The 17,183-nt window shown below is 35.1% G+C and overlaps 1 protein-coding gene across 1 annotated transcript in view; it reads right to left on the minus strand.

The window, feature by feature from the left end:
* Positions 1-3,199, minus strand: part of LOC134669913 (probable G-protein coupled receptor Mth-like 14) — a 129,817-nt gene extending 126,618 nt beyond the window's left edge. Inside the window, exon 1 of the mRNA XM_063527530.1 lies at positions 2,660-3,199. Within this exon, the coding sequence (XP_063383600.1) occupies positions 2,660-3,169 (510 nt within the window). The 5' untranslated portion in view covers positions 3,170-3,199. The remainder of the gene's footprint in view (positions 1-2,659) is intronic.
* Between the last annotated feature and the right edge of the window lie 13,984 nt (positions 3,200-17,183).

The raw sequence follows: 17,183 nt of genomic DNA on the forward strand, positions 1-17,183 counted from the left end.
AAATTAATTAACGATATAAAAGGGACATAAAGGGATTTCGGTTCTAATCCGATCTTGATAATTATGTTCTTCCGTTCCGCATAGTGATCGTGAAAGACTTAAAAATGAAGAACTTTAATACAGGCTGTATGGTTGAGAAACCGGTATGCGTTTATTTTCTACAAGTTTTTTATTAGCTTGCTGTTTTAGATCTTGGGAGTTCATTGAGAACCACTTAGTTCTTGATCTTTTACTGAGCACAAATTTGGTAGTGACAATAGTGTGCATGGTACGTACATAGAGCTAATCTGATAATGTAGACCGAAGGTTATCAAGGGAACTGTAAACAACGCAACATCAGAAGTTACTAAGTTCGAGTTTTTTAGAATCATCTCCATAAATGGTAGTAGAGTTTTAATTCCGTGTAATTGATTTTTTGAGAAATCTCATGATTATTAAGACCGTCTTGTCTTCTTTAATGCCATTAACATTCCTATCTGCATATATTATATTGCATTAATCTCTACAAGTTCATACTGGGATCTACCTATCATCTAATATCATTTTAACGCATAATGGGAGATAACAAATTACCAAAAAAAGATTGAATTGATAGGTGTACCTACTTATAAAATCAGCTGCAACATTAGCGGATAAAACAACGCTTCAAAAGTATGTGGCTCTACTATTTTTACAAGTATTACATATTCCCTACAGTTTATTGTACCATAAATAGAGACATCTCTATTAGTAACGTTATTAGATAATAGCCGAAACTTTTGATTTGTAGTTTTATTCCGATTATCTTGCGATTGTAAAGTTTACAATGTAAACACAAACAAGATACCATAGTCAACTAATTGGAGGTACGTAATACCTACGTAATGTGTATTAATGATCTTCGTGACAGTTACAAATCATGGGCCCTTAGGCCACAGCTGCGTAACCAACCTTCTATGATCACTTCCTAGTTCCAAAAGATAACGCATACAATCACTTAATTACTAGCCCCGATGCATATGTTTTCGTCTAGTTCCGCGCAACAATTTTGTTTATTTTAATAAATTTTACACATGAACATATAATGACCCAGTAATGGGAACCATAATAGCAATGTTTAATGTAGTTTATTTTGATCGTATAATAAAATTGCATAAGACTTTTATTGCTGAAAAAAAGGACTTTTCAAAAACGTTGTACAAATCATATTGTCCTCTCTTACAGCACTGCTGCATGCATGGGCTCGAAACAAAATTGTCAGTACATTGGCAGAGCCCTATTGTTTTCCCTGGTAATAGCCCTTTTCACATATGTTGTAATCCTACCCGTCAAAAAAAATATATAAAATCATTATTTTTTTTCTTTCAGTACAAACGGTATTTCTTGTATTTGGATTTAGTTATTGCAGAGTATTACCATATACAATTAAATTACATTAGTATAAGCATTAAATATTAGTAATTATTAAACAAAAACATTAGTTTTGAACAAACGCGAGAACCTCAAAAAATGGGGTCACCTGACGAAAACATATGCATCGGGGCTCGTACATAGCATATGACGTATGCAAGCCCTTTCAAGAATTTAAACTGGTGTTTTTTTTCGTAGAAAACATTATAATTTATTTATTCATCAAAAATGTAAATTTTAACTGGTGTTACGATTTCAATGCGTGTTTTTTTATTGTGTCTTACTTGATGTCGGATTTGTTTTCGTTAGAGTTGGATAAATTTTGGCTGGTTTGAAGAGCTCGTATTATGTGCGGAATAAATACGAAATCACAACTTGTCCGGGAAAAAACGTATCACATTTTCCGTTGAGCTACCGACGTTGGTGTGGTATTCCATACTTTTTCATAACTAGGTGGGCTATGTTTTTAGGGCTTACGGTGAAATTGCGCTAAGTATAGGTAGGTATTGTACAGAAAAGCGAACTCTACCACTATCAAATTGTATCGATGTGCGAAATATTCATCAACAAAATAAAATCGTCCCAAATATTATAGCACACATTTAGTGTCAATGTATCGAGGAATAAAAGTAATACTTACCCAGATTTAAAATAGCACTTAAATTTGCATTATAAATAAGTGGAATACGCATTAAGTTCTCTCTCGTTACTCTTGTTAATAATCCTATCAATACCTATTTTGCCTGAATTACCTACATCCAGTATAAATATTATAGGTACCATCCGCATATTTTATTATTTCAATATATTTTCCTTTAGTTATTACGCTTTTTTCTCAGAACAGATAATTCCAGTTATTACTCCGAATTCGGTTGTTACGATAATAACAACTATCCAACCGAGGTTAAAGAGTGATAACTAAACGTAACCGAAAATGGAATCGCTAAGTGTTATCGCGGTATAAAAAAAACCTGTGTTTATCAATTGTGCAACAACAAAATCGACGATATTCCTATCTCTAGATAACATAACAGCCAATCTCCGTTGAATATCTTCATTTCCGCATCCCGAGCGCTATCAAGATCATCCCACAAGAAAAAATATTTGTAAAAACAAAGGCTATTCACTTTTATCAACGCATCGCTAGGGGGGTGACTGAAAAGGTCCCTTGAATAGGCACGCCTGAGGCTATCAGTCCTGAATGGCTATTAACCACCTCGGGCGACGATAACTATGAAAGGGGTATTATACCCTGTTTGCTCCTCATTACCTGTTCCTGCCGGTAAGCCTTCGGTGGATCTGGCTCGGGACGTTCATTCACGTAAGCACTCTCACTCACTGCACTGTCCAGAGACCACAAGTCTGGAGGCTCATCGCCCTCATACTCAATAACGTTTAACGAAGTGTTCCCTTCATGAAATCGCCACGGGACTTTATTTTCCTGGAGTTCGCGCGGCCGTCGACGCTTATGCCGCACTTTATGTCTGGTGAATCTCCCAACTTCACCGCCGTCTTCCTCAAGCATGGCTTTGTAGAGCGAATCCAAGTTGACTTTCAACTTTTTTCTTGCCGGCGCAGCGGTGACGGGCTCCCTAGTCAATCCCTCGGCGTCCCATAGTTGTATTCGCAGTATGTTGTCGTGCGAGGGTAGGTGGGCGCACGCGAGCGCGAGGATCGCGGCGAGGCCGAGCGCGCGCGCGACGACCATCTCGTCCGGAGGGCGCGAGGCTACTGAGGCGAGGGCCGCTTTTCGCGCGCTTTCCCGATAACGCCGCGACATCAACGCGTTGCACTTGTCCGAAGACTAGATTCAGAATTCAGATAACGACAATTCAATCCAAATGTAATTCAAATACTCTATAAATCGGAAATTAAATTTTAGGATCAAAATTCGACCAGATTTGGTTTCAATCGTGTTGGTACGTATGTGCGACGTAGTGTAAAAAATAAAATTCATTCATACATGATTGAAAGGCAGTTAAATTATTAAGTACGATATTATAAATTCTATAAATTATCGTTGGTTTCAGGCGTGCGGTAGTTTTCTTACTTAATGTAAGAGAAATCAAATTCGAAATTATTATATCACACGCTATATGTTTTTACTAGTGTTTAGTAGCCTTACAACGACTGACTTAGCGGTGTCAAACTGAGATACCTATTTGCTAACGTCTTCGTAACTTACTTTCTATACAATACATCAAATGCATAGAATACATAGATTATTTACATATATAGCACATTCTAAAGTGCCTAGGTCAGCGGTTCTCAAACTTTTTTGGTGACGGAACCCTTTCGGCAAGTGAAATATTTGACGGAACCCCAAATGAAAAATTTTCGTTCATCACTGTGGACCAGATATACCTATAGAAGAGCTGGTTTTTTTCTTATTATTACAAGTATATTTTCGCGGAACCCCAACAGAGCCTTTGCGGAACCCTTAGGGTTCCGCGGAACATACTTTGAGAATGGCTGGCCTAGGCAGTTACACTCGCTTACTCATACGCGCAACGCAATGTTGAGATTGTTGAGTACGGCGCACTGATAACCATATTGAATCTGAATCATTGTCGCCGAATGCATGCCCATATCGATTTGTAATGTACCAATGATAATAATATTATCATTGGTACATACTCGTATTATGTACTTACTTATTTCGTTATCTAATCTAATGCGTGCTCTATCACTTACCATCGTCCAATCCTACTATCTATCGTATCTATCTTTCGTAAACCTTATTTAAAAGCACATACGGTTCATTTTTGGCCAGTTAAATGTTACTATGATACTCGTGTAATATTACCTATAGATAAAATAAAACAACCTGTTGAACTAAATAAATTATATTTCCGATAAATTATAACACAGTTGTGACAACTATAAAATTAACATTTGTACTCTTATCGAAATTAGTAACTTTATAAGGTCGATACTTAAACTAAGGCCTGATTCGAAACAAATTTGACAAATTCAGAGTGATTTTTCTTGGATATTTTCTAGCTTACTTTATATATACACTACGACATTATAATTATCAGAATCACAAAATTATTATACCAAAAAATTTTTTTTTTATCAATTCTAAGATGATCAAAAAAATCAAATAAACGCCGCCGTCTTTTTAATTAGGCGCCAAATTGCTGTCAAAAACTTGATAAGTATGGAAGAAACTTGCACATAACTAATTTCCAACATAACCTGTTACCTAATATTATACCAATACTGAAAGGTAATTTCATTGCAATATCCATGAAACAATGAGGATCTAGACATATCTTCAAATATCTGGCGTATCAGGAATTTCGTCGATGTGGTGTCAGTTACCGGGCATTGGTTACTTTTCGACAGAGAAATCGACACCAACATCACTAAAAGAAACGGTTCGCAGCTTTAGTTTAATAATGCGGATTTCCAATATTACTTTGATAATATTTGGAGATGATCCACGATGTTTATAAGGCAATCAGCATGCTTAAGCCAGTACCCTCGAAATCGGACCAAAAAACTTGATTCAACAAAGTCCCACAGTATTGACCTATTGAACGGTATGGAGTGGAGTGTCCAAGGAATTAGTTCGTTAAAACAACAAAAACTATATGCAATATAATATTTCAAAATAAACATTGTTCTTGATAGGACTCAAACTAAGAAACTGTCAAAAAACACTGTCGGATGTATGATGGAGGGCATACAACAAAACTAACGACAGGAGCGGGAAGAAATGGAAAATGATGAATTTACTTATAAATAACAATTTTTAAACAAATTTTCAATAAATTATGGAAAAACAAATCTTGATTCAGCTAGCTTCAGTACCATTAATAGGGTTTTCAATTTGGCAGATTGAATTCGAATCAGGCCTTAGTTTTCGCAATCCTATACTTAATATTTCAACAATAAGATAACAAAATGTAGACGCTACTTAATTGCAATAATCGAAATGATTCCGATGTATTTAAAAAATATATCAAATAACAGCGGGTGTGGCCTGTAACACGAGCAAATAATTATAACATATATTGTACTCCTCAAACGGTGACACTATTATTCAACAACTTTTAAAAATTATGTTATGAAGTATTTAGACTCCCTATTTTTCATACAAAATAAATTATCTTCAATGGACGCCATCGCCACGCCATATCATTGTGATTGATGTTGCTTGTCACGCCTTAAACATAACAAAATTCGCAATACATTGCGTTTTAGAATAAACTTTAGAGTGTATTAAAAATTAAACCACAAGTTATTTTTAAAAGTCGCTGAACAAATGTTGGTCAGTATAGGCAGTACAGCCTACAGTTAAATTTTTTGCTCATATTACAGGCCACACCCGGTATTTCTATTAGGTACATTTTACACTTGATGGTACGGTCAAGTAATTTTTCAGTACCATTTCGTACCTTGTCACAGTGACAATAGTATGAGGTCCCTAGCGACTTTCATATTGATTGTCACTGTGACAAGGTACGAAATGGTACGGAAATTAAATTTCTTGACCGTACCTATTCACTTCGCATTTTTAATACGATTATGCATTTTTTTTTTTTTCATACTCAGGAAAGAAATGCAAATGAAATATAAGCACTAATACGAAGTAATTTAGTGTCGTGAAATATACATAACTAAAAACGCGACAATTTAAACAACAATTCACCATAAACTAAACTTAAAATGCTTGTTCTTAATGGTGTAGCCATTATTTCACTAACTTTTCGATATTAAGGTGGTTCGATTTTCATACAAAATTCAATCAAAGCTCATTAAGTAACTACACACTATTAGTACATAAATATTTCCGCATTTATCTTCCTTCGAATATTCGTTTGCGCGAAATTAACAGGAAAACAATGTTTCATACAGAAATCATGCAAAAATCATAGTTAAATTTTCATCAATTTTACGTATGTGTGTGTCACAAATGTCGTGTACAGATACATTTGCGACGTTGCCATACCATTTGCGACGTTGCCGGGCTGACCACGGCGCGAATTTGGAGTGCCGTCATGTTTAGTGCAATTTTGTTGACACTGACGTTTGACAGGTACTTAATTGACCTAAGCGAGAATAAGTACCCGAAGTTCGTCAGCTTAGCTAAGAACTATCATGGCGTGTTATGCAAACAGTCGCTTTTTTGCTTACAAACGGAAGATTCCCGGTTCGATCCCCAGTCAATTGTATGCTGGAACATAACTTTTTGTATTTTTGTTACATCTAAATTTCGTATTGTTTTTTTATTTATATTTATTTTTTCTTATTATCATAAATCGATTGATTAAGTATGGTATGGGCTACACGTATTCGTTTATTTTTGACAAAGAAAATTAGAAATTATAATAATAATAAAATAATAAAATAAAATCATTTTATTTCGGATATAAATCCATAGTTGTTAGTTACAAACATTTAAAAATTAACTTATAAAATAGTGTTAGTAGAATTACAATGTAATCTTAACCTAAGTACTTAACTACTTATTCACTACAGTGTGGAGTTTTGACCACTGCTGCAGCAGGGGGGAGTCCCACCTATCCAACAACGCTATCATGATACCGTTAGCGCTGCCCCGCCAGCGGCTAAGTAAAGAGGCGCACCGCTTCCGCATGATAGCCGCAAAGCCGTCGACTTGCGCCTCCGCAAACATCCCGGAGGCGCTACAGTGACGAGGCAGCCCCATCAGCATCCTGAAAGCGTTGTTGTATTGCACTCGTAGGTCGCTGTACGCCCGCTGCGTATAGCTACCCCACAGGCTGCAACTGTAAAAAGACTGGCAGTAAGCTTTGAAAAGCGTCACTTTAACTGCATGTGTGCAACGTGCAAACCTGCGGATAAGCATATTGCACCGCACGGCCAGCGACCTACGTTCCCTCTCTATATCACAGTTATCGCTAAGATCTTCGGTAACCCAATGACCTAAATACTTAAATTTCCTTACCCTAAGCAGAGGTGTGCCATATAGAGATACATCCGGCAAACTGGTGTAGGTTTTAGATCTGGGCTTGAAAACCATTAGCTCACTTTTTTTTACATTGTATTTTAGGCCATGCGTTTCCGCATAGCCTTGACATATTGAAATTAGCCTTTGCAGCGCCCTGATTGAAGGGCTTAGCAGCACCATATCGTCAGCGTAACTTAGGTTATTTATATTATACTCTACCTAATCTCTCTTATTTTTACAATCAGGACATCCTCACTGCAATAAAAAAGAGATATATAAAATTTCCTGTGGATAAAATAATGGATTTTGTCTATGAATGAAAAACACAATTATTACTATAGTTTGTTTTTTTTAGCATTAGAAATAAGGTAAACAATCTTGACGTGTCTTTTAATTGAAAAACACATTTTAAAAATAAGTTACGGCAAATATGTAACAATTATAAATCAAATACGATCATTTATATTCTTCTGCTTTCATAAGTAATAGTTTTTTGATTTTTAAAAAGCGTTTAAATCTGTGTGCCTAGCCAAGATGCCAGTCGTTCGCTCCGTAGCGAACGTTAGGGTAATACCTCTCTCTATCACTCTGCCATATTAATGCGACAGACACGGCTGCGCTTCAGTCGCTACGGAGCGTAAACCATTGGCACCTTGGCTAGGCACCCTGGTCATCTGGAAAGCGAAACACATACGGAACGCGTTTCTATTACTCAATAAAGTGGCCAGCTGCAGATTCGGTTTTAAAGTTAACTATACCTAAACCTGGGTGCCTAGCCACGATGCAGGCTAGTAGAGTTCTCTTTCACCTTCAGCAGAACCGGGAGATCCAAACCTACCTACTTTTCATCTAATAATCTCAAGAATCAGTGCATGATTCAAACTTTACCGGTTGCCGTGGTAAGACCTAGGATTTACCATATCGGTGTTGGTAAAAGCCCGAAGTAAACTAGTAAGATTTAACATTTCGGGCTTTTACCGATCGGCATCGGTAAAACCTAGGTTTTACCGGTAAATCCTAGGTTTTGCCGTACTTCGGGCTTTTACAGTAACATATATATAATAATTGCTCGTTTAAAGGTAAGATAACACAAAGGAGAAACAAAAAGAAATTACCTACTCGCACCAGTCTTGAACCCCAATCCTCTTGCACGTAGTTATTTCCACGAACATACCGTTACGCTATTGCAATGAAACATACTTACGTTGTGTGAAATTGTCTACTACAAGGATCACGGAAACACTGTTTGCATGTGTGAGTAATACTAGGAAAAAGCGTGACAGCAACACTCCGTCGAATTAAAAAGGTGGTTTTTGCACAATGAAGTATTCAATGTTTACTTTAATTGTTCAATATTTATTTAAAGAGTGCGCGAAACATACTTTTAAGTATACAAATACCATGACCATTTCACAAAAAAATAAAACCTGAAATTTTGCAAAAGTGGTGCCATCTAGCGAGAGTTAAGTTTTGAGTAACCTAGGCGAACCACCTTAAGCCCATAAATAAACAACAATATATTGATTATCTAGTCAGTGTTGCCAATGCTTTTTTGAAATATGCTAAAAAAGCTGCTAAAATGTCACTTGAAATTAGACACTTAAAACACATACATTTTTAAAATTTGCCGCGTTTTTCTACTGACAAGATCTGCTTGACCAACTTTATATAGACCGTCGACGTCCATCCGTCCACAAAAGTCAAAATTCATATGAAAATATGAACCACATAAGGCGATGGCGCATATTGTTGCTGCCAAGTTGGTGCAAACTTGGCTTAGACTAAATTATGCTAAAAAATATGCCAGATGCTAAATACTAAATTTTGGTGCCAAAGCGAGTGAAAACATGCCAGTTCTGGCATCATTTATGCCAAGTTGGCAACACTGTATCTAATTATTAGTTATAAGTTAATGAATCCCAATTATAGGTAAACCAGAACTTTGGGAGTATTGTCAAGAGGGCGCTCGTTTTGAATTTTATATAGCAACAATTTGTATAGTGGGGACAATGGAAATTGGCAGATGATTTTTGTTTTATTCCGACAACTTTAATAAGTGCGAAGTTTGATAAGTGCGAAGTTTGGATTTTGGATATTTCTTCGGTTTTTACGCTTAAATGGCTGACTCGATTTAGATAAAATGAATAGCGTAAAGTCAATAAGTAAGCAAGAGTTATAAGTAAGAATTTATATTGATAATTTTACAAATTAAATTATTTAACGTACCAAATATGTTCTAAATCAAATTATTACAAGACATCAACCAAATCGTGACGACCTGACTATAGTGACATTTGTCCATAAGTTTGAAACTTACCCGTCAATTCAGATGCTAATGTCGTTATGTTTTCTAATGGAAGAAATTCCTCTCCCGCACGTTTTTTTTTCCAATAAATAACTATATACACTATTTACAACTTTTTCTCTGTAAAATCTAAAACTTTCGGCATAATTATTGCAGTCTAATAATAATTCACACGAAACTAGACAAAGCAATGTTTACATTGTCAATATTGACAACTATCATAGAGGGTAGATGTTGTCTATTATTAAAATTGTTGCCATTGCTAGAAATTAGTACCAACAAATTTCCGTAACATGGCGCACCCTCAATAGATCCTGGTTCACCTATAAGTAGGTATGTCCTTTTTGTTTGATAATATATGAAAATTATATAAGTATGAGAACCTGCGAAACGTATACGAACTGTGTCATAATCATACGTCGGACTCCAGCGGGCATTTTCGTGGCATGTCAGAATAATAGGTAAGGTTCGCAAATCAATCAATTCACTTTCGAGTATTTGTACTAATCTTTCTATTGATTAGACGGCACTCTACCAACAAATATAAGTATGAACAACAGTCATAATGACGCATGTCAGCTATTTATTTGTTTTTTAAGTGCCCACTTCAGTGGGCTATCAGTCATCACTTCAAAGAGTATTTACACATTAAAGATGAATAAATGATAACGGGTAACTAATTTAATTAACTATGTTACAAATACTAGGTACATTATAATACTCGTAAGTTAAGATTTTTTTGTAAACCTTACCTTGCCCTCAAACTGCCCCCTATAGTCCGACGTTTGGTCATAATAGATAATATTTATTTATCAAACATTAAATGATTTATATATCATTTTTAATTCCCGTCATATCACACATAGTACACGCTGTTAAGTTAGGCCATATACACAAAATTATAATTTTTAAGATGGACACTGAAACAACTGATTAATTTACCAAATGAACAATAAAAATACACATTATTATTAATTTTAATTTTGAAATATTTATCAAAATACACAACTTCTACAAAAGGTCTCTTTGAACTATGTCTAACTTTACCCCTTAGTCTTTTTATAATACTTAGGCATTTATAAAAAGGTCCGTAAATGTAAATGAGTTGGGTATTCTATAAAAAAACGTTTTTTATGAATATCAAATCACGAAAATTAAAAAGATTAGTTGCCGATATACTGTTATGGCGTTATTCAGAAATCAATCCTCAATCGGCTATTAATCGTTTGTCTCAATCTGTCATTTTGACATATGTATTAGTAAGAAAGGGATAAAACATAGGTAAATTAATTAATTTAGGCCTGTAAAGTTTTATGAATAAGGGGGTTACTGTAAATGTTATAATGATAATATTTGTACATAAGTAGTATTGCATCAATGTGGGCAAGAATCAATCGAGGTAACACAAGTTTTGCGATGTGGCAAAAATTTACAGGGTGGTAAAATAACCCGACCAAAATTGACGACAAACGGCGAAAGGTTGACCACAACAACAACAAACTTTATCATTTAATGTCAACAGATCAGGATGAGTTTACCTAGAGATTTAACCATATTTCGACTTAGGAGCATTCCATGAAATTGTCTACCGTTTGTCCCATACAAACGCGAATTTTCTGAAGATTTGCAAGTATAAGGGTCAAAAATATGCACAGAAAAATAATCGCCTGCTTTAAATGCCGAGAAAAAGTCGCAACACAGGAAATAAAATGCGTTTGTACGGGACATCCCGTGGAATGCTCCTTAAATATTTCGTAAACTAAGATTTTTTCACCATTACATTGTTTATTTTTAGGCCAATTAGCTATCGGAATCTATGGTTTAAGTTAATCGGGTCAATCAGTCCCGTGGTTTATACAAATATATGTAGGTATGTATATGTCTTACATGTATCTAACTTCATTCTACTGAATTGGTCGCAATATTAAGTACCTACTACTACTGCTGACGTAGTGTTCTATACTGCAAAACGTAATTCAAGACCAAAAAAAGTGAGACAATGTTGCCATTGCAATAATTTGTTTCTAAAATTGTAAATTCCTTTTGATAAATAATCACGCTAAGATAATTTATTCATTAGTAATTTTACTCCTACTATTTAAAAAAGTACTTTTATTTATTTATTTGTACATAAATACAAGACGCGCTAGTAAAAAAGTGGCAACATTTCTTACTTTTTTTGGTCTTGAATTACGTTTTGCAGTATAGTATAAGTTAACCCTTGTTAAGGAATTATGCAAAATTGAACTCTATCACTTTGAAATAAAGTTCAAAAATCAGGTGGGAAATATATTCCCTCTGCCTTATAAAGGCTTAAAGTACAATTTGTGCAGAAGGATTATATCTCTTGAAATTCAAATTAATGTTTTTATATAAGTAAAAAACCGGGCAAGTGCGAGTCGGACTCGCGCACGAAGGGTTCCGTACCATAATGCAAAAAAAAAACAAAACAAAAGCAAAAAAAAAACGGTCACCCATCCAAGTACTGACCACTCCCGACGTTGCTTAACTTTGGTCAAAAATCACGTTTGTTGTATGGGAGCCCCATTTAAATCTTTATTTTATTCTGTTTTTAGTATTTGTTGTTATAGCGGCAACAGAAATACATCATCTGTGAAAATTTCAACTGTCTAGCTATCACGGTTCGTGAGATACAGCCTGGTGACAGACGGACGGACGGACGGACGGACAGCGAAGTCTTAGTAATAGGGTCCCGTTTTACCCTTTGGGTACGGAACCCTAAAAAGGTTTACTGTTCGAAATGCATTTTATAATACATAATAATATGTTAAAATATACCTACATAATTATTTACTACAAAAGTGAACTACTAATTCAGTCCGACTTATCTACAATCTACTATTTACAAGTATATAGAAAAGCAGTATTTTTTAATACATTTTTATCCTTAAGGCGAGGTATACCCAGGGTAATTTGTGACATTAGGTAGCGAATTTGAATCAATTTAATCAAAGACATATGTAACTTCGTATAAGATGAATAGAGTGTAAGGAAAAAACGTGCCTCGGAAATCAAGAAAAAGTCATTCTCGGATAGATGGCGCACACACCTTTGGCCTATGCTCGGCTAGATGGCGTGACGACACCGTTTCATATTTAACAATTTTAACACATAGATATCAGTGAATTAACATGGGTCAAAGTGATATAAACAGAAAAAAAACATTTATCCATATATATATATACATTTTTTTGATAATTTTATACGTTTTCATTTTGAATGTTAGTCGTGTGTCGATAGACGGCAGTAAATTTACTGTGACTACAAAATTTACTATGACAGGACCCCTATATCCTCCTAAGGCCCAAGGTCCTACCTATAGTACTTATTCAGTTCGATGAAATTTAAATCATTTTCAATTGGAACAGAGTCGCATTTGTTTTGTGTCGTTCAATTTTAAAACAAAACCAAAATCAACTTTATTCCCTGCACTAAAGGTTCAAATTTCAGTGGAAAATTCTGGATTTTTCTTTTGTATGGCTGGGCCTTAGGAGGCTATACTATCTATTCTCTTTGATTTAATTAATCAGGGGAAAAATGGGGACAACGTTTGTATGGAGAAGCGGTAGCCCACTATTCATTCACATTTGAAGGGAACACTGAAAGAACAACATGCGTACTGAACTAATATTTTGAGTTATCGCGATTTAAAAGGAACGATGTAGGTAATTAATAATTACAGAGGTAATAGAAATTTGGAGATTCATGTCTTATTTTCCAATAAAATGGACTAGACATGTTATTTCGCCGTGTACCCTTAATTTAATGCAGTATTTTTTAAGGTCAGCTTTCATGATTTTATTACATAGGTTTACCAAATTAAGCCCATATTTCCTACTAATGGACCAACAGCCTAACTTTTGAGGCCGAAACACAAATCAAGGCTTTTAAGCACTTAAAAGTTGAAAAGTTTTAACATCAGCGATAAAGTGTCACAATGACCCATTATAGCACTCGGCCAAAAAGTATAATAAACCCCGTACGCACATGGTTACTAAACTAGAAGAAGTGAAAGAAGTGCAAGCAAGTGTGAAGTTTTTATGATATTTTTTACATTATTAACCAAGCGTTAGCGAAGTTCTACGTGTCAGCTTCGGCAAAAATGCTTTCGCATGTCCGAATGTTCTCTGTAGTTCGCATTTCTTAACCGATTCTCGTGAAATTAATATTTTCTTCTTTTTCTCGATTCTCGTAAAGGACTTAAGTGCCAGTATGGTAGGGTGAGAGAGTCAATTTAACTAAAGGGACGGTTAACTTTTGGCATTCAATGAAAACTCATTGCCTGTGTTAAAGTTATGAATAAAGAATAGGTACATTATCTAGCCCATTATTGTCGTAGTGAGCCTTAAGTTTGAGCCCGTAATAATTAAAGTAATATTTTTAAAGCGATAGGCATGATGGTATTCATACAATGCATTGTAGTCCCGATTAAGACTAAAGATAGACCAAATAAACTTTTTTCGTTCCGATTATTCTGGGACACTCTGTATAAATAATAAAATTATACTATAATTCTATTTGTTTAATATGGTATCTACTTGTCAGGAAAAGAAAACAGCTAATTATAATTAAATACAGACGTAGTACATAATTGTTTTCCATCGTATTTTCTCGGAAACGTTCGTATTTGTCATGCTACTTCAGTCAACCTCAGTACTTTTTGTACCGAGGGTAACTGAAATAGCAAGACACGTTCGTACGTTTCCGTGAAAATACGATGGAAAATAATTATGCACTACATTTGTACATACTTATGTTGGTTTAACATAGTATTTACTTATCTACCGTTTTTATAGGATAAGTAATATGGTCATTTGCATTTAGGTATTCGTAATATAGGACGCTACTATTATTTTTACTTACATACGAAGATAATCCATACAAATAGTAAGTAATGGTTATATTACAAACCGCGTATTATGCAAACTTATTGAATATATGTATATTATGTATTATGTATATAAATTATCTATATCACATTATTACATAAGTTTAGCCCAGCCAGGCACTTAATAATAGCAAAGATTTGATTATATATAAGGTATGTTAAGTCTAAAAAAACTATTGCCCCCGAAATTGGCAGCGGAAGAAGATGGCGCTGTACAGCACCATATCAGGGATGTTGCGGATGCAGATTTTATCACATCCGCGGATGCGGATATTTAAAGGCTCACATCCGCGGATGCGAGATAAATATTACATTTTAGTAGTTTTTATTAAAAAAAAAACGAAACGTTTAGTATTTCAGCAAGAATATAATAGGTGCGTTATATTCAATAAATAGTAACTTGGCCGAGTTTTCTGGATCTAAACGATTTCACTATAGGTAATTACGAAATTACCTAGCACTTACGCCGCCGCTAAGACGTTCCTGTACCGACTAGGTCGACATCCGCATCCGCATTAAGCTCCGCATCGATTTTATGCGGATGCGGATTTTGAAAATAATGCGGAAGTTCCGAGGTTGCGGATGCGGATATTCGCAACATCCCCGCAGCATATATGGATACTGAAATGTCAAACGTTAACTTTAGAAAAAACAGAATTACCGTATAAGATACGGAGCCGTACAACGCCATCTACTTGAGCTGTCAGATTCGAAGCACGAATTGTAGATTCAACACATTTATAAATAATGAAGGGCCTAGGGCGGGAAAAAAATTAGGGGCGGAAAATTGTGACCAAAATTTCGGTGATGATAAAACTATAGTCAATATGATGGGCACTGCGAGAGTGGCGGTTATAGAGCTTGGGGCCTAGGGCGGCAAAGACTGCAAATCCGCCACTGTCTAATATATTGGGAAGAATATTATTGCATAAAGCATGTATACATGTTAAGTTGTATTATTAAGTGACATATTTTGATATAAAAGCGCTAATCAAACTATAATAACAATTATGTTTATTAAGTATTTTTAACTGGACTACTAATACTATACTCTGACCACGCTAACTGTACACAAACTTAAATTGTTTTTACGACAACGGTTTCACTCACTTGAATTTTTAGTCGCTATTGGCGACATGTTTCGGGCCCGTCGGGGGTCCTTCCTCAGGCTCGAGTGCTCGCGGCGGCTGCAACTCGTGCACTGATAGCAACTAAAAATTCAAGTGAGTGAAACCGTTGTCGTATAAACAATTTGAAATATGTCTCACGAAAGTTTAATATCGATTTTTACACAAACTTGGCAGTAAGAATGTATACATATCCCTATAAGCTCTATACTTGACGTAGCACTTGGCATGAAAACTATGCGTGGTCAGACTCGAAGCTCATTCTATATTTTTTACAAATAAATATGTCATGTACTTTTTCAACTTGAATACAATATTTACAGCTAAATACAATATATATAAACCGACCCTCCTTTGGACTCTACTAGTTAAATATATATTATTCTACGCAGCTAATGCTTAACCTATACAGGGTGGAAAGATAAGTCGGGCCCTGGAGGGAAACTACCTTAAATCCTTAAGCTGGCTCATTTTACTTAAAGGATTTTTTTTTAAAGAAACAAAACTGCATTCGAAGTATTATCTTTTTTCTTCAATTTGGCTTGTCTAAAAAAATCTTAAGTACGAAATATTAGATTTTATGGATATTTTGTACGACAGACGAGTGTAAGACCTAATGTTTCTTGGAGAAATGTTATCATTAACATTAACTGTTTTGGAATTTTTAGTCTGTTTGAGTCCCGGGCGAGGCAAGCGAGTTTTAGAAAATCTTTGAATGCAGTTTTGTTTCTTTTTAAAAATAAAGGAATGTCTCCTTTAAGTAAAATGAGCCAGCTTAAGGATTTAAGGTAGTTTCCCTGCAGGGCCCGACTTATCTTTCCACCCTGTATATTATTCTACGCAGCTAATATTTACTTAAATTGTACCTATATAAAACAGAATTAAAATCTTTGTTAAACGAAAAATTAATCGACTCCAGCAAGACTCGAACTTGTTAACATTCGGAACAACAACTGAGCTACCGAATCTTACCAGCAGCGAGGGATTTTTTTCATTCCCTCCTTTTTGTTTACACGCCATGGGGAGGTATATTTTCCTTTAATATAAAAAAAAAGTTTAAATATGTTTTCGGCAAGCAACGCGCTTGTGACTGGAGCTACAATGATCTTCTAGACTGCATTTTTGAGTCTATTTTCGCTCGTAGATTAAAAATTAGAAAATTGGTACGCTTTAATACCCAAGTTTTTTATTTACATTAATTAATCAATTCCAATAATAATTCGCTACTTGCCTACATACATAAGTGTTATGCATGCACTATAAATACTATTATGATGTACATTTTTCTAATTATTGTCTAAAAGCCATGGAATTTGCTTATTTACTTTTCACATTTACAAAAAATGCATACTATTAATCGTGGGGAGACATTGATAATCGATTTTTGAACTATAAGGAATTGGTTTCTGCGTTCATCATGTATTTCTATTAAAGTTGCAAACCACATCATAAACATCATAAAATTCTTAAGCTTGCGTTCAAAAATCAACTCCTGCGGGCGCAGCACGGTTC

This window comes from Cydia fagiglandana, chromosome 13, assembly GCF_963556715.1.
Source record: "Cydia fagiglandana chromosome 13, ilCydFagi1.1, whole genome shotgun sequence".
NCBI lineage: Eukaryota > Metazoa > Arthropoda > Insecta > Lepidoptera > Tortricidae > Cydia > Cydia fagiglandana.